We start from the raw sequence: 19,280 nt of genomic DNA, 5'->3' as shown, positions 1-19,280 counted from the left end.
TTTAACAAGTGGAACCAAAGCGTAACAGACGCACTTCCCAAAACCAGTCGAAATTAGTTGCTTCTGTTGATGTTTTAAAAAATAACTGAAAGTTTAAACTCTCCAAAACTTTATCTATAGCACTGTCAGTGTGCGTGTTCATCTCGGCGATGTCGCATCCGGAGTGCACGTGGTCAAGCTGTCAGCCATGATTTCCGAGTGCTGCCGAGCGCGGTCGATTCCAGCCTGGCAACGAAGTCACGTGATTCAAAAATGGCGCTCTTTAAACTTCGGATGATGTACGGCGCACTTCGTCCGCTACTCGGATGTACTGACAATCACGATGTAGTGTGCATGCTCATTACAAGGTAACTATAAAATCTGAATTTAATACCGAACGGATTACATATCGCAACAATGCGTACATGTATCTATCCTGCGATACAGTGGATGTATACATGTATACCACGTGTACATGGATCCATCCTTAATGCAGTGGGTATATGCATACTGCGTTCCTTCGCTACACTACTGAGTGAGGTAATGTACTGTATACGTGTACGGTATCCTGAATAGTAGTCGATTTAGTCTACGGTGCGTTCCTTCACTATAATACTCAACAGGGTATGTACCGGACAGAGTCTCGGGGAAACTAACTACCATCCGCAAGTTGCTTCATAAGTACGGGCTGAAGGGAAGCGAACATGATCTGGACTGGAACTCACAGCGACATTGGCGGGAGGCATTGCTTCCGTGCTGGCGTGCTAACACCCATTGCTACGGATGCTCCTAGAGAACTTTTATGAAATATGTGTATTTCTTTGAACTTCTTTGAAATATTTAATAGGCCAGTTCTAGAATGATCACATGTGCAACTTTACGCCACGGTAGGGCTAAAATGTCTTTTAACACGACAGGGATCGTTTTTAGATGAAAGCACCGGCAAAAGATCAAGTGAAAGCCATGCATGCAAAAACCAGAGGAAAGCTGAAATTGAGTGAAAGCTAAGCATGCAGAAACACTTCTGTGGTTTCAGTTATTTCCATCGTTAAGCTGTTTGCGATCATGTCTTGGAATGACTTAATATAGTTAATTTTTCAACATTCTAATAATGTTTCAATAAACGTCGTTATGACCTATAAATGTGTCAAAGTGAAATAAAATCCGCAATATTTCAATAAGAGTTGCCAATGCAATTCCTATTGAAAGAATTATTTTATTAAGAGTTTCAATGTAACCCTTATTAAAATAATTATTTCACTAAGGCTAATTTATTTCAGCAAGAGCCCCAAAGTAATGCATTTGAATGTTTGAACAGGAAACAGTAGTACATATTATACTGGTAGAAATCATACATTGAAAGTTCATCAATTCGACATCGCAAAATTTGGACCTAAGATGATAAAATAACCACATCTTTTCACTAACAGCCGCTATTTTTGAGCGGTTCATCATGGCGAGATTTTCCAGACGTTTTGGCGCCGGGAAACTCTTTAGATTTCTTTGGATTCGCAGGCTATAAAATCATACAATAATTTGGTGTAGATAGAGACAAATCGACAATAAAAACACAGTATCCACTTCAATTTATAAATACGTTTAATCTTTCCTTTCAGATCTGACCAATAGAACTCGCAATACAAATTTGAAAGTAATGGACATCTTCACGTGATTTCAGAGGAACCTTTTATGGGAGGAAGGGGGCGGTGGCGTTGGTGAGATGGTCATGTCAATGTCTAAATCGCCCTCTCAAACGTTGTCTCTTCTGGTTCTGGGATGGTTCTATTTTACCTTTTAATGCATGCCTGTTTAGAGCTTCTTGGATACGTGAGATAGTATATGAGCTTGTCATCAACGAAGTTATGACCTCTCTATGATCAGTCCTTCCCAAACCGCATGCGCAATGATCGCAAACAGAACCGACCATATGCCGAAACTGCCACTGAGTTTCCAACTATCGTTTCTTGAATTGTTTTCCGTAGAGTTTTGATATCCAGAATTATCCGGATTTACTGGGGGAGTTCCTGGAAGAGGTTACAAGACGTCATGGATAATGATTGGAAAACAGCTGTTCAAAGCAACTAGCTCCACATGCAATGAATATGGTGAGATATGGTTTTGATAGAGCGTCCTGCTCTACACAAGGTCCTGCAGATTATGTTTTGTGTTTGGGATTGTACTCACAAATTGGCAGCCAATCCCGGCTGGTTTTTCACCCGGGATCAGACTTACCTGCTGTACTACTCTCAGCAGTTGAATCCCCCGAAGCTCTTAAGTAGGTGGAGGAAGAGTCAAGGCGGCATGGATTGGAAAAACATTTTTCACTTACAACAGGACAGCCAAATGTATTTGGTAGAGAAAACCAGGCACATCCTTACATGAGAACGGCCAGGAGTATGGTAGGAGGAAACCAGGCAAATCCTTTCATGAGGATGGACAGGTGTATGGTTAAAGGAAACCAGGCAAATCCTTGCATCAGGACGGCCAGGTGTATGGTTAGAGGAAACCAGGCAAATCCATACATGAGGACGCCAGATGTATGGTTAGAGGAAACCAGGCATATCCATATATGAGGATGGACAGGTGTATTGTTAAAAGAAACCAGGCAAATCCTTGCATCAGGACGGCCAGGTGTATGGGTTAGAGGAAACCAGGCAAATCCATACATGACGATGGACAGGTGTATGGTTAAAAGAAACCAGGCAAATCCTTACATCAGGACGGCCAGGTGTATGGTTAGAGGAAACCAGGCAAATCCATACATGAGGACGCCAGATGTATGGTTAGAGGGAACCAGGCATATCCATACATGAGGACGGCCAGATGTATGACTAGAGGAAATCAGGCAAATCCTTACATGAGGACAGCCAGATGTATGGTTAGAGAAAGCCCAGCAAATCCTTACATGAGGATGGCCTGGCGTATGGTTAGAGGAAACCAGGCAAATCCTTACATGAGGGCGGCCAGGTGTATGGTTAGAGGAAACCAGGCAAATCCTTACATGAGGACGGCCAGATGTATGGCTAGAGGAAACCAGGCAAGTCCATACATGAGGATGGCCAGATGTTTGTTAGAGGAAATCAGGCAAATCCTTACATGAGGACGGCCAGATGTATGGCTAGAGGAAACCAGGCAAATCCTTACATGAGGACGGCCAGATGTATGGTTAAAGGAAACCAAGCAAATCCTTACATGAGGACGGCCAGGTGTGTTGTTGGAGGAAACCATACCTTCCACACGTGGTCCGCCATACTTACCACACGTGGTCCACCATATTTATACTACACTTGGTCCGCCATACTTACCACACGTAGCGTCGTCGTATCCCGTGTTTGTACAGTCACACAGACATAAATCACTCATAAGCTGACCTCCATTATTACATTCGATACCTCTGCAAAATGGGTGGCTACCTGAAAAATGTAGATGGTTATCACAACGTCTTCCTTTCCGTCATTTATTGAGTTTCAGGTTATATATATGCCTAAAATGTAGATTTCAACTGATGATTTCATGGAGAGCGGGCAACTTATTCTAGACTGTATGCAGCCAAACTTTATCGTGGTAGAATAAGTAGCCAGTGAAGAACAAAAGTGACGTCTACACAACTCATGACTATGCTCTCAACATGAGTGAGGAATACGAATGGACCCCAGGTAATGTAACACATGATGCCAGATAATATAATCCATGTAGAGATAAATCGAATACGTACTAAAAGAATATGCATTTATCCAACCACAGAATCTCATTGCGTTGCCTATAATGACACTGCTAGCTGTTATAGTAAAAAAAGCTTAGCGTTTTCTTAACCAGATTATCAACCGCACCGCTCTAAAGGAATAATTTTAAACTAATCTATTTTTCCCATCATATATATTCACAAGGTTTGACTGTGAACTACGAGATGCCCATTCAAGTCCATTAAGGGAGAAGAGATACAAGGCCTATACACAATTGTTGATCTGCTGTTGCACATTGCCCGGTTTCTGTGTTTTGTCTGATAGAACATTCGGACTGTACTTACGGCAAAGGTTATTCTCACACGTCGGGTAAGCGGAGGGGCAATTGGAACACGGGGTACCACTCACATAGGGCCGAGAGCTACCCTTATTCGTGCTGCAAAGATTCAAAACGATCACCACATTAATATAGAATTAATCAGCGAAACCAAATATTTGATAAATATTTAAAAAGTGTGTTGAAAAAATAGGCCTCCATCCCTGGAGATACATGTGTGCATATATTAAAGTTGTTGTACCATCCTATAGATGTGGTCGGAGTGAATAAAGTGAACTGAAACTGAATGAAAACCAAAATAAAAATACCGGGTAATAGGGGATGTATTTAGTCCTTGAGTATATTTTTGTATCATAGAAATGGCTATTCTTAAGCAAAGAAAAGACTTATTTCAGTCCTGGAGTAATTCTGACACCATATGATTGCCTACGTTCGTTAATGATGTAGGCTTACCGTAATTTGCCCGTTAATGTTGTAGGCATACAATAAGTTGTCCATTCATGATACGGGCCTACCATAAGTTGCCTTTTGATTATGTAGGCCAACCGTAAATTGTCCATTAATGATGTAGGCCTACCTAGGGTTGTCCATTAATGATGTATGCCTACCGGAAGTTGTCCGTTAATGATGTAGCCATACCTTAAATTGTCCGTTATTAATGTATGCCTACCATAAGTTGTTCGTTAATGATACAGACCTACTGTAAATTGTCAGTTAATGATGAAGACCTACCCTAAGTTGTCCATTAATAATGTAGACCTCCCATAAGTTGTCCGTTAATGATGTAGGCCTACCTAAGCTGTGCGTTAATGATGTAGGCCTACCGTAAGTTGTCTGTTAATGATGTAGGCCTACCGTAAGTGGTCCGTTAATGATGTAGGCTTACCATAAGTTGTCCGTTAATGATACAGACCTGCCGTAAATTGTACGTTGATAATGTAGACCTACCGTAAATTGTCCGTTAATTATGTAGATCTACCGTAAGTTGACTGTTGGTGATGTAGATCTATAATAAGTTGTTCGTTAATGATACAGACCTATCGTACATTGTCCGTAAATGATGTAGGCCTACCGTAATTTGTCCGTTAATGTTGTAGGCATACAGTAAGTTGTCCATTAATGATACGGACCTACCATAAGTTGCCTTTTGATTATGTAGGCCTACCGTAAATTGTTCATTAATGATGTAGGCCTACCGGAAGTTGTCCGTTTATGATAAAGACCTACCTTAAATTGTCCGTTCATGATGTAGGCCTACCGCAAATTGTCCGTTAATGATTCAGACCTACCGTATATCCGTTGTTGACGTAGACCTGAAGGGCTACCGTAAATTGTTCGTTAATGATGTAGACCTACCGTATGTTGTCCGCTTATGACAAAGACCTACCGTAAATTGTCCTTTGAAGATGTAAAGCTACCGTATATTGTCCGTTAATGATGTAGGCCTACGGTAAGTGGTCCGTTAATGATGTAGACCTACCGTTAGTTGTCCGTTGATGATAAAGACCTGCCGTAAATTGTCCGTTAATGATGCATGCCTGCCGTATATTGTCCGTTAATGATGTAGGCCTACCGTAAGTGGTCCGTTAATGATACAGACCTGCCGTAAATTGTCCGTTAATGATGTATGCCTACCGTATATTGTCCGTTAATGATGTAGGCCTACCGTAAGTGGTCCGTTAATGACGTAGGCCTACCGTAAGTTGTCCGTTAATAATACAGACCTGCCGTAAATTGTCCGTTAATGATGTAGACCTACCATAAGTTGTCCGTATAATAATGTATACCTGCCGTAAGTTCTCCGCTAATGATATAGACCTATTCTAATTGTCCGTTAATGATGTGGACCTTCGGTAAGTTGTCCGTTGATGATACAGGCCTGCCTTAAATTGTCCGTTGATGATACAGACCTACCGTAAGTTGTCCGTTAATGATGTAGGCCTACCGTAATTTAACTTGGTACTTGGGAATGTGTGGCAGCAACCTGTAGATGGTCGTGGGTTTCCACCGGGCTCTGCCCGGTTTTCTCCCATCATAATGCATGCCGCCGTGGTATAAGTGAAATATTCTTGGGTACGGCGTAAAACACCAATGAAATAAATAAATAACTAAATAAATAAACAAATCTTTCATTTTGATCGAATCAATCGGCTGCATGGGACATACTGGAATATGTTGATCTTTCAAAGACAACGTTTTAAATTTTTCACTAAATGTGATTTTTAGTTTCTTCTGTTCAAGCACGGTGTATATTGCCCTTTTCATTATAGTATAGGTACTTCTCATTGGTTTTAATCTACATGTTCCAGGAGTTAAATTCTTTTCCGAACGATGCCGACTGCATTCAGACATGGCAGTTAGCAAACAGTTGTCCATGTTCCGGTTACATTTATCAAATTATGTTATAGTCATTATTATGTGCAGATATTAATAGGACTTGCAGATATAGACGCATGATTTACAGAATTAAAGGAAATGTTTTTCTGTTCATTTATTTATTTGATTAGTGTTTTACGCCGTACTCAATAATATTTCACTTATACGACGGCGGCCAGCATGATGGTGGGTGGAAACCGGGCAGAGCCCGGGGAAACCCACGACCATCCGCAAGTTGGTGCAAGACCTTCCCACGTACGGCTGGAGAGAAAGCCAGCATGAGACTGAACTTGAACTCACAGCGAGCGCATTGGTGAGAGGCACCTGGGTCATTACTCTGCACTAGCGTGCTTAGCAACTGAGCCACGGAGTCGCCCAAATGTGCTTTTGTATAACCAATGTCAATACAGAACAGCATGCACACATGCCTATACATTACTGAGAAAGGCCGAGTTAGAGCTTAATGAGAGTACGTCGACACATCTGTGTTTGTTATAGCTTTGCTGGGAAGAACGAAACAGATGTCAGATGCACAGGTAACAGTATGTGGTATACGATACCTACGCCGGGGAATAGTTGCAGACAAGGAAATAACCATTTGACATGCTAACTGTTGTCATAGAACGACAAAATGTCATGCCACATCCAATTTTCCGTGACTCGTCGAGTAAAGTCTGAAATATTAAAGAATGGATTGATGCTTATGCACTTTGTCATAATTTTATCACATTTATCGCTGAAGGTAAAATTTCGTGATGTACCATGTGACCTGCTTTTACTATATATGGTTGTTCGGGAAAAAAGGTTTCACGAAATGTTATCTAGAGCTGACAAACGATGGAGAAAACTGAGAAGCTGTTTGGGAACTTAAATTTAACTTAAATTCCTGGGGGGAAAGAGGTGCCATTAATGCCTCCAGACCATAGTGACACAGGTGATCGGTAAATTATTGTCGACGAAACAAGATACATGACACAGTGTGAGTCGTTTTGCCTTTAAAGTTTACTGACAAAGGAGTTAGAACTCGAATCTTTCCTATTATGTCCACAGTTATTCAGGTTAAATCATCCGGTTATGATTATATGATTAGATTTCCTGTCGTGCGGTTCTACAAGTAACCTGCACGCGTAGATGTAAGTATTGCTGTTCACTGAGCTGTGTGGGCTTGTCCGCATGTCTCATCATCTGGGCTTTGTGCGCAAGTCTAACTGTGGTGTTTATATGTGGGACTGTGTGCAGGTCTTATGATGGTGTTAATATATGGGCTTGTGTGCAAGTCTCATCATGGTGTTTATATGTGGCATTGTGTGCAAGTCTTATGATGGTGTTAATATATGGGCTTGTGTGCAAGTCTCATCATGGTGTTTATATGTGGCATTGTGTGCAAGTCTTATGATGGTGTTAATATAAGGGCTTGTGTGCAAGTCTCATCATGGTGTTTATATGTGGCATTGTGTGGAAGTCTATCTATGGTGTCCATATGTGGGACTGTGTGCAAGTCTCATCATGGTGTTTATATGTGGCATTGTGTGGAAGTCTATCTATGGTGTCCATATGTGGGACTGTGTGCAAGTCTCATCATGGTGTTTATATGTGGCATTGTGTGCAAGTCTAACTATGGACACAAGTCCATTAATGTACGTTGTGGGACAGTGTGCAAGTCTCATCATGGTGTTTATATGTGGCATTGTGTGCAAGTCTAACTGTGGTGTCCATATGTGGGACTGTGTGCAAGTCTCATCATGGTGTTAATATGTGGGCTTTGTGTGCAAGTTTCGTCATTTTTCTATATCATTAGGCCTATATACATTGTATTATGCCAGTACAAATGATAACAAAGTGTGCAAACCCTTCCTCAGCCCACCCACAACATACATACAAAAAACATTGTTTCAGATGCCCCAAGCTATAAATTGCCAGATAGTGATGAAGCCCGGCATACACGGGAGCTTAAAGCTGGACATACACGCGAGCTTAAAGATCAGAATACACAGCTGTCTAAGTACAGCATAAACGGGAGTCCAAAGTTCAGCATGCACAATAGCTTAGAGCTCCGCATACACGGGAGCTTACAGCTCGGCATACACAGGAGTAGTATAGAAGGGGCCGAAAGTGTCGTATTGAGGAGACGTTTGAGGAGGCGCAGGTGTGTCGTTGAGTCCGCACTCCCCTAGGCGCGTGACGTTGGTCCATGCGCGTGACTTCACGCGTCACGCGAGGCGCGCCAACGGACCAATGAGTGCAGCTTCTCCAGCTCCATGTCGCGCCAAAAAGGAACCGTGGATTCGCGTAAAGTTGGGTTGAGCAACTCCTTCAGCTCCATTTCGCGCCAAAACTGACCAATGGGTGAGCTCCATTTCGCGCCAAAACTGATGTCACGCGCGGGAGCAGCTCTGTTTTCCTGCTCGATTATTTCGTGCTCGAGAAGGGAGCAAAATAACGTTGTATAGTATAACATTGCATAGCATGGTATAGTATAACATTGTATGGAATAACATTATATAGTATAACATACAATAGCATTGTATAAATTCGAGAAACAATTTCAGGATTCCACTGAATTCGAGAAACAATTTCAGGGTTCCAATGCTATACAATGTACAACTCCCTCATCCTCCTCGCAGCGCGGACCTCAAAGAAATAACAGAGAGGGAAACCAGAGCTTCTCTCGCGCGTGACATCAGTTTTGGCGTAAAATGGAGCTCACCAACGGTCAGTTTTGGCGCGCCTCGTGTGACGCACGTTCTGCGACATGGAGCTGAAGGAGCTGCACTCATTGGTCCGTTGGCGCGCCTCGCGTGACGTGTGACGTCACGCGCATGGGCTGACGTCAAGTGCCTAGGGGAGCGCGGACTCAACGACACACCTGCTCCTCTTCGACATACACGGGAGCGTAAAGCTCGACATACACAAGACCTTAAAACTCGACATACAGGGCATCTTAAAGCACCGCATACTCGGGATCTTAAAGATTGGCATACCCGGGATCTTAAAGCTTGGCATACACGCTAGTTTAAGCTCGGCATACACAAGACCTTAAAGCTCGGCATGCACCGGATCTAGAGCTCGCCACACACGAGACCTTAAGACTCGACATACACGGGGGCCTAAAGTTTGGAGCTTAAGGGAGCTTAAGCACAGCATACACGAGAGCATAAAACTCGAGAAACACGGAAGCCTAACGCTCAGCATAGACGGGGGCTTAAGCACATCATACACGAAGGCCTACAACTCAGCATACACGGGAGCTTAAAGCGCGGCATACAAGAGAGCCTAAAGCTCGGCATACACAGGAGCCTAAGCACAGCATACACCGGAACCCAAAGCACAGCATACACGGGAACCCAAAGCACTGCATACACGGGAACCCAAAGCACAGCATACACGGGAGCCTAAAGCTCGGCATACACGGGGGCCTAAGCACAGCATACACGGGAGCCCAAGCACAACATGCACGGAAGCCTAAAACTCGGCATACACAGGGGCTTAAGCACAGCATACACGGAAGCCCAAAGCTTGGCATACACGGGAGTCTAAAACTCGGCATACAAGTAAGATTAAGCACAGCATACACGGAAACCTAAAACTCGGCATACACGGGGGCTTAAGCACAGCAAACACAGGATCTTAAGCACAGCATGCACGGAAGCCTAAAACTTGGCATACACGGGGGCTTAAGTACAGCATACACGGACACGTAAAGCTCGGCATACACGGGAGCCTAAAGCTCGGCATACATGAGAGTTTAAACAAAGCATACACGGAAGCCCAAAGCTCGGCATACACGGAAACCTAAAGCTCGGCATACACGTAAGATTAGGCACAGCATACACGGAAGCCTACAGCTCTGCATACACTGGAGCTCAAGCACAGCTGTGCCCGGTTTCCACCCACCATAATGCTGGCCGCTGTTGTATAAGTGAAATATCCTTGAGTACGGCGTAAAACACCAATCAAATAAATAAATAAATAATACTGAGCATTTTACCCAAGTAGGCAATCATATATACCTGATAATACTGAGCATTTTACTCTAGTAGGCAATCACATATACCTGATAATACTGAGCATTTTACTCTAGTAAGCGATTACATATACCTGATAATACTGAGCATTTTACTCTAGTAGGCAATCACATATACCTGATAATACTGAGCATTTTACTCTTGTAGGCCATTACATATACCTGATGATACTGAGCATTTTACTCTTGTAGGCGATTATATACACGTGATAATACTGAGCATTTTAATCTAGTAGGCGATTACATACACCTGATAATACTGTACATTTTACTCTAGTAGGCGATTATATACACGTGATAATACTGAGCATTTTACTCTAGTAGGCGATTATATATACCTGATAATACTGAGCATTTTACATATAATAGTCTACGTATGCCGTATACCTGATAATACTGCAAGAGCAACATTTATTCTATAGTACTTTTGACATACCTGATAATACTGGGCTTATTATATACAATAGTCTACGTATGCCGTACACCTGATAATACTGCACGGGCAACATTTATTCTATAGTGCGTGTGACATACCTGATAATACTGGGCTTATTATATATGACATACCTGGTGATAATGTGCACATGTCGATGTGGTGCACCGATTAGTGTCATATTCATAGCTTTCGCCTTCCTGTACCCAGGCGTCGATTGCGAGTGTTACGTTGTAATAACCTTAAAACAAAGTTAGATATAAAGTTAAGATATACGTTAAAACGTACTTTTTCAGTCTAATTAACTCAGGTTAATGCAGACCTTTATGAATAACATTTTGATGCCCAGGATTCACGATCAAGAAGCTGACTTAAACTTAAGTCAGATTTTCTCTTATCTCTCTTAATTAATCTCGCTAAATTATGACTTATCTTAGGAATTTTCATTTTGATTTTCATGACCGAACAAAAAATTAGCATTTAATTTCAAGTTTAAGTTCAAAATCAATTCCACAAGAATCCCGAGGCTTTCTTAGACCGTCTTAGGTCAGACTTAGCCATAATTTGTGAAACAAATCTCTGAACTTAGAACTTTTTGATTTATTATTTTATAGTTTGTTTTGAAAGTCTAATACAAAAGTGCGTACTGAAATAAAAAAAAACCATGTTAAGTCATAATTAAGTTCCTTGCAGTTTGAGACCATGTCTGACTTCATGATCCTGCATAGGTTCTGTTGCAAAATAGGTAGAATTCGTCTAATGCATGTGAAGATTTAATGGATGTACGGAAAATATGGTTTTGTATCTATGTCATGAAAAAATTCTTTTCTTAGTACCTAAATCTCGACGGACTAAAAACTCGACACGCAGTTTAAAAAGTCGTCGACATTGTTCATCACATGTATCTAAGGTTCATCAATAAATGTAGTTGGAGTTTTCAATGGGCATTAACCTGTGAAAATTTAGTGTGAAAAATTGACGTCGGGTTTACAAAACTATCTTATACAGATATACAGATGTATTTTTTTTCGGATTTCCTTAACAAATCCATTAGGTGGGATATTCTTGAGTGTTCATGTATGCCACATATACAATCTCAACTAAAAATGATATCACGAGTTACAACTCACTGCTTTGAGCAGACAGATTCTCCCCGTAATCATTACTGTAATTATGGTCGAAGTCACATCTGGTTGACCATCCTTGTGCCACTGATGCTAGGTGATCATCCCAAATCTTCAAACAGAAAACAAAACAAAAACATTACGACAGAGGTAGTGACCAAATGTGCAAGATATACAGCCTTTTAAGTGTTAACTGTTTGACGGCCACGGGACGAGTAAGTCTTTCATCTCCCTACACATTGTTTTTGGCATCTGACAAAAGTACAACACTTGAATCTTGCAGATAGCAGGCGGCATGGGGTTGGAAAAGTGACCGTATGGTACTCCAGGAATTACAACAAGAAACACTACGCTCGCCTTTACCTAAATAAATGTGAATCTATACATGTACATGTAGGCTCTTGCGTGCACTTGTAGGCTAATCACTTGTAGTGCACAATGGGGTAGTAGTCATTCTTGTGAACCGCTTCTTGTTCGGAACTTAGGGCCTGCTATATTTTCGGCTGAAAGTAAGACCAGATATTATTAGCTACATGGTTCGCCAGTGGGAGTGTACGGAAGTATATGGTTCCAGTGACCCTCATTTAAATCAAGGCGTCAGGTGAGACTTTTCTGACACCATATAGTTCCGTACCCTGCCAATGAGTAACCATATTACGAATTTATCATGCAAAAGACTTATCAATTCAGCGCAAAAAACCGATGTACAAGTGCATCGCTTCAAATGAGTGATGTGGCCAATGTTTTCACAACGTAACAAAGGCAGATAGCCTCGTCGGCAAACACATATGGCGTCAGGTGCAGGATACGTGAATATACACGTCCTCACGTGACCGATGCTGTCCAATGAAAAGCGGAGTATTTTGTCTGATGCGGGATAAAGGTGTTTACCGTCACCAATATTCAGTTCCATAGGAGCCATGGTTTCCGTGCTAGTTAGGGTTTATAACTGGTAAACCTGACGTAAAGTGACACTGAATACAAGTTTTCAAATAACATTTTACTGTAACGCGCCGAACTATGATAACCCCTCAGCCCTGTGCGAGAGCTACAGGGATAACAACCACACTGATATAAAGTGATTATATAAACAACCGCTTTATTAACTGAACACACAAGTATATAAGTAAATCGAGGACACGAGTCGTGGTCGGCCTGGTTTTCCCCAAGGTTCACCTTCTTCCGCGGTCGTCAAATCCAGTGCTCCATCCACCAGATATCAACAGCCTTGGAGCTTTCTCTGTCGTCCTGCATAGTTATTCCCACTTTCCTCATGGTCGTCGGCGTTGAGCCGTCAGACCGAGACTACCAGTCTCACCTACACAGCTGTGTTCCCGGCGTCGAAGCCGTCCCTCGAACACAATCTAGGATACCTGCTATGTCCCGGGCGTCGAAGCCTGTCAATCCAGCCAGGATTAAATCACTAGAGAACGTAGGTGGCAAGGTTGAAGGGGATATTACAAAACACGGTTCTCAGTTCATGTCACGTGGTCGCCTCGTATGTCGTCCTTGCCGCATCTGTTGACCGTTGTCTTCTCTCGGCAAACTGAGCTCTTTATTAGCCTCTGGGAGACCTGAGATTAGAACATACTGCTACGACATGTCGTAAAGCTCGTGTTTGTCGTCAGTGACTGATTCGGCTAGACTGCTCTTGTCGTCCGAATCGTCTCCCGGCACACAAGGTTTTAACCGGTCGTGATGCACGACAGTCTCCTTGCCATCAGGTGAAGTCGGATATAGAGCACAGGACCTCGCACCGCCCTTCCCTCTGGCCTTGTAGCTTCTTCGCAGGTCCCCTTTTACGAAATGATGTATGAAGGGAGACCAAGTCACCCTGTTCGTACCGACTGGCTCTTTTTTCAAATCATCTTTTTTTGCTGCAGGTGATGGCCACATATGAAGCTGCGTAAGTCTTCATGAACACCTTCTTCAGGAGCAGCCGCGAGGAACAAGTGCGGTGATAAAATTACTTCGCGCTCAAGCATTAACATGTTCGGAGAATATCCCGTGGTTTCATGAACTGCGGTCCTGTACACCTTGACCGTCAGTAGGAGCTTCACATTCCAGTCTGACTGGTTTTTTTCCATCACGGAATTCAACATCTGGGCCAAGATCCTGCTGAAACGCTCCACCATCCCGTTGGATTGGAAGTGGTGTGCAGTCGTCCGGGTCTTCTTAACTCCAAGCGTACGACATACTTTTTGAAACAATACGCTTTCAAACTGCCTACCTTGTTCAGCGTCTATAATAGACTGGACCTCCGAATCTAGAAATGTAGACGTTGATCAAGCGTCAGCTACTGTCTCAGCTTCTTGATTGTGCATAGGGAAGGCTACCCAGTTGGTAAAGTAGTCAGCAATCACCAATACGTAGGAATTTCCACAGGGAGTCCCTGGCGTACGTCCAACATGTTTTGTCTGTTTCAAACCTGACAGCTCCGACACCACTGCCGCACGTATTTCTGTAGCCCAGACCAGGTGTATACCTGCTTAACCCCAGGAGCGTTTCCCGCACTGCAAGATGTCCACCTGCGGGTTTGTCGTGACACTCTTTAAGTATCTTCTTACCACCAGTAAATGTCGAGCCACACGACCACTTCTGTCCTGCCATCGGTGGTACCAGCACGCCATTCTGTACTGCGGGAAACGGAAACATTCCCCATAGCACTTTGGTTTCGAATCCAAAGGGAGATATTTCCGGGCCATCAGCCACTCCAGAACAGAGCCGACCTGCTTATCAGATTTCTGCGCCACAGCGAATTCGTCCTGTGGTGGGCATAACTGAGGTGGACGAGCAGCATCATAGCAGGTTTGCTGGGTACCGGCCTTGACTTCATTGCCATCGGTCCCCAAGGACTCGTCGATCGGTCGTCGGCTACAGGTGTCAGCATTACTGTGTTTCCTGCTTGACCGATACTCAATATCGAAGTTATAAATACTCAGTACTTCCAGCCAACTAACACGGAATGATCCATGTCTGTCCTCAGGAGAAACTTTCTCCGGTAAAGATAGTGACGAAAGTAACTTACAAGACTTACCACGGCCAACAACTCACGTTTGGTGACCGAGAAACTATCCCGGACTTGGTAAGGACTCATCTTCTAAAAGCTACTTTCCGTTCCTTCCTGAATTGCATCTGAGAGAGTATAGCACCGATATCTTTGGCGATTGCGTTCGTGTCCAGGATAAAAGGCAAAGTGGGATTAGGTATTTTCAAGATCGGGGCTGTAGACAATTTCCCCTTCTAGTACTCGAAGGCGTGTACCACACGAATGGGCTGGCCTTCTCTGTCAGTTTGTGGAGTTGCATTGCTATGTCCTTCACGTAACGCCTGTAGTAACTACAGGAAATTTCGGACATCTGCCTGGTTAATCTAACCTGTCTCAGTGACTCAGTCTTCATGGCCAGTGTAGCTCATAAAACGACATCGGTGAAGGAAAAATGTAGAACTGCAGCACTTCTCAACTTTGCATGTTCCAAAAAGCTATAGATAAACGATCTCGACAAGCCTTCACGAACTTCCACATATGTGGTGGTTACAATCAACACAAATTAAGCTATTTAATATTCATTTAAGGACTCAATGTAATATTTTTTTTCGTTTATTCCCCAATAAATCTAAAAAAAAATATTACAGTCAATACTAAATTTAAGTATTAACAATACTAACAATATTAAATTTAAGGAATAAAAGAATGTTATCTGATGTTATTCTTTCATTTCAAACCGTGGGAAATGTTAGTCGATTGTTTAAAGGAAACGCCGCAGGCTCCTGAATACACATTTTAAGAATGTGATTTTTTGGGTCAATGAAATTGGGGATCGAAGTTATACCGTTAGTAAGCAACGTCACGTGCCCGGCGAAAGAAATGACGAGGAAAGTTTACTTTTGCGGGTTGTTTCAAAAAGAATCGTGAATACCGGTAACTTAATATTTATACGGTGAAATCTGGGTGGAGTTTAGGTACAGAAGATGTAGAACGAGTTGAATTTATTTTGTTAGACGAATATGGACAGGCCTGAAATACCGTTGACAAGAAATTACAGAACGGCAATAAAAAGCCTTTGTTTCTCGATTGTTATCACACTTGCTCGCACTGGACACATACTTGTACCTTTCCTAATCACATTTCATTAAACGGCTCGAATCCTGCATGAATATCACTTTTGAAGGAAATGTCCAAAATCCATTAACTCCATCGTTTACCCCGCGTTCAATGGTTTATAGGCTCGTCAACTCTCCATCGGGAGCTGACGGAGATTCACGAACTGGTGTGCATGAGCGTCATGCTTGCATGAGACACAGATACCAAACAGCTGTTAATGACAGCCAGCAGTTGACATCAACAGGATGCAGCGAGAGGCTGTCCGAATTTGTCGCGACGGTCGCAATATTTGGGGGCCTCCGTGGCTCACTCGGTTAGCGCGCTAGCGCAGCGTACCGGTAATGACCCAGGAGTCTCTCACCAATGCGGTCGCTGTGAGTTCAAGTCCAGCTCATGCTGGTTTCCTCTCCGGCCGTAAGTGGGAAGGTCAGCCAGCAATATTTGCCTCACTGGACAAGCCAGCACAGGGAGAAGACGTTGGAAAAGTCAGTTGCAGTAGCATGCACAACAGGTAAGACAAAAAGTTTTTTTAACTGTTATTATAGATAACACGGGCCGATTCCACAAAGCCATTTCTGACCTAAAGGAAAAGAAAATCTAAATATCAAAATACCATTGAAAAAAGTATGCGCTTCCTCGCAGGTGCATGCAATAAAAAATTCTAATATGTAACTCAAGTTGATAAATTATAAATAAAGTCAGCGCCAAAATACGCTGTAAGCGACTCCGTTTTGCCAAGAACCAGTCCAGAAGTCCTCTGTGTCAGGAGGAGAACTGCCGTCGGAAACCGCCGAAATGCAATTCGTACATTTCCTGTAGGACTCTTTTTCCAAGAAGGTAGCAAACAGTACAGCTCATTTTCCGCTTGAGGATCGGGAAACCGGAATGTTGGGCGTAGTTTCCGAGTTCACACGAACAAGCCGGCAGTTTTAACGACTCTCATTGGCTGAAATGCAACACACCACCAGCATAAATTACAGGGCGTTAAAGATGGAGGAAGCGATGAACTCAGCGATTTTTGCCAGCTTTGCCGTTTTCAGACTTTTCGTGTATGGCGAGAAAAAATCGCAAAATTATGCAGCAGGCAGCACCAGACAGAAAAAAATGTGCTCTTTTCAGCCTAAATCATCATTGTTTTAAGTTTTCTTCTCCTTTAAGTAAAGTTTAAAATCTCTTCACAGCGATTAGTTTGGTTCTGGAAGTAGTCATTTGGTCAGATTTGTTTTTACCCAGAGCTGATGAGAGTGATTTTAATTTCTGAAGCCGAAACAAGCTTTATGATCGTATGTCAGTTTTTGATTTCAGTCAGAAATGGCTTTGTGGAATCGGCCTTGGTACTTTTTAAAACTAATCTCGCTAAAATTTAAAAACAAAAAAAAACAAAAAAAAAAAAAAAAAATAGAGAAAAACAAGACAAAGAGAAAAGAATTAATAATAAATAAAACATTACTGAGGGGATTAATGTATATGTGCATTTCGCTTTGTTGAATATACATTTGTCAGACATATTTTTCATACTAGTATTTAGTTTTCCCTTTGTAGAAATAGGAGACTATAAAAATAGTTACACAATGCTGGCTGATGATGAACTGAACTGTGGATGTACTTAGTGTGACCACATACATCTGGCCACAAAGTAAGAGCTGCTGTGGGAATATAAATCAGTCCATTATTCCCTCTTTCATTCTGTTGTGTTCAGACTTGTTCAACAATTTAAATGCACATTAGTTCATATAAGCAGACATGAAAATGCAGTTAAAATGTGATATGTGCATGCATGGTTAAGGTTGACATTTTTGAGTACGGCATAAAACACCTATCAAATAATTAATTCCATTCATAAACTCTTTATGATTATCTTACGGTACCAGTTTTCGTAATAATTCTTACCACTCTACAATTCGTTTTTCGCTGTCAGATTCCATGGTGTCTTTTGCTTTGGATTTGTAATACTCATGTAAAAAGCTGGTTGGCATCTGTGTCAAGAATGTCGAGCATACAAGGCAGTTCGGGAATCTCCGTCAGATCCTGAAGGCGAGCCAAAGAGGCTATAAATGGTGGAGCGCCGGGATAAACGATGGTGCTGATAGATTTCGGGCGTCTTTCAAAAATGATATTCATGCGGAATTTGAGCCGTTTAATGGAATGGGATAAGGAAAGGTATGTGTCTAGTATGAGCAGGAGTTTTTTTTATTGCAGTTTAGTGATTTCTTGTCAGCGGTGTTTCGTGCCTCTCCATGACTGACTTATAAGGGTGATAGCTGCGAGTGTCTGTGCTCGCCCTCGGCTGTGCATAGCATGCACCCCACTGACTCGAGACGACTTTCCGTGTCCATGTCGCCCGTGTGATCATATTGAGGTAGGCACGCCTGTTCAGTCTTAATTCCACTTCAATTTATCCGCAGAATTTGTACTGATGCCCGTGTTTGTGAATGTGTACATAATACAGACAAAAACAGATATATTTAAAGTGTTCTCTTTTTCATTTTGCAGATCCTGCCTCCAGTCTTTTTCAGTTCTATTCTTAGAGAAAGTAGTCCTACCTGAGCGTGGCTTCCTTTTCATTGGAATATCAACGCAAAAACGACCAATCGGATTGCCGACACTGTATAGTCCGCCGACACATACGACAGATCAAGTGTCTACTCAGGATAGAACTAATAAACCACAACCACAACACAGGTCATTATAGATTGACATTCAGTTACGACATGCAGAAATTAGACCCAGATGCACCCAGAAAGCCTCGGCTCCGAGAGACAAATGGACCTAGACTTGAGCCATTCCAGGTAGGCCTATAGACCTATGGGTCAAGAGCGAACGTCGAACTGCCGACATGTGACCTACAAGTAAGGTGAGACGTAGGCATAGATCCCTGCCAAAGGATCTGATATAAGTGCATGTATGGTTTTACATGTACCTACATTCAGTGCACTGTACACATTGACACTCACCAAAAAGATCATATTTGAGGCTGAAGGCGTTGGTCTACTCCTGTGGTAATTGTGTCTACGAAGAATGGCGATTTTCTCCTCTTCCGTCAAACCCGTCTTGCTGGTATCCTGGCTCCATCCCGGGAAAGAAAAGCGTTTTTGTCGATCTTCAGCAACTTGAAAGTGCATAGGCCTACTTTCTTTCTTCACTGAGAGGCCGAGCTGCACACAGGTGGATATTATCACTCCTACAATGCTAAAACGTACCATCTTCGCAATCATTGTG

At 42.5% G+C, this 19,280-nt stretch overlaps 1 protein-coding gene across 1 annotated transcript; it reads right to left on the bottom strand.

The window, feature by feature from the left end:
- Nucleotides 1-1,562: 1,562 nt before the first annotated feature.
- LOC135475931 (peptidase inhibitor 16-like) lies at nucleotides 1,563-19,280 on the bottom strand. The gene is made up of 7 exons (XM_064755895.1): nucleotides 19,016-19,280; nucleotides 11,963-12,068; nucleotides 10,967-11,073; nucleotides 6,940-7,049; nucleotides 4,007-4,098; nucleotides 3,285-3,392; nucleotides 1,563-2,003 (listed from the first exon to the last, which is right to left on the bottom strand). The coding sequence occupies exons 1-7, from the start codon at nucleotides 19,274-19,276 to the stop codon at nucleotides 1,840-1,842; spliced, it is 948 nt and encodes a 315-aa protein (XP_064611965.1). The 5' UTR covers nucleotides 19,277-19,280; the 3' UTR covers nucleotides 1,563-1,839.

The sequence above is a fragment of the Liolophura sinensis genome, chromosome 9, assembly GCF_032854445.1.
Source record: "Liolophura sinensis isolate JHLJ2023 chromosome 9, CUHK_Ljap_v2, whole genome shotgun sequence".
NCBI classification, from domain to species: domain Eukaryota; kingdom Metazoa; phylum Mollusca; class Polyplacophora; order Chitonida; family Chitonidae; genus Liolophura; species Liolophura sinensis.
This window is presented reverse-complemented; position numbering and strand designations above follow the sequence as displayed.

Bases quoted from the DNA above. Each gene is read 5' to 3' on its own strand.
- LOC135475931 (XM_064755895.1), bottom strand. From the start codon at position 19,276: ATGATTGCGAAGATGGTACGTTTTAGCATTGTAGGAGTGATAATATCC. The intron at 11,074-11,962 runs GTGAGTTGTAAC...CTTTGTTTTAAG, and splicing joins GAATCTGTCTGCTCAAAGCA to GTTATTACAACGTAACACTC. The intron at 7,050-10,966 runs GTATGTCATATA...TTAATATTTCAG, and splicing joins CATGTGCACATTATCACCAG to ACTTTACTCGACGAGTCACG.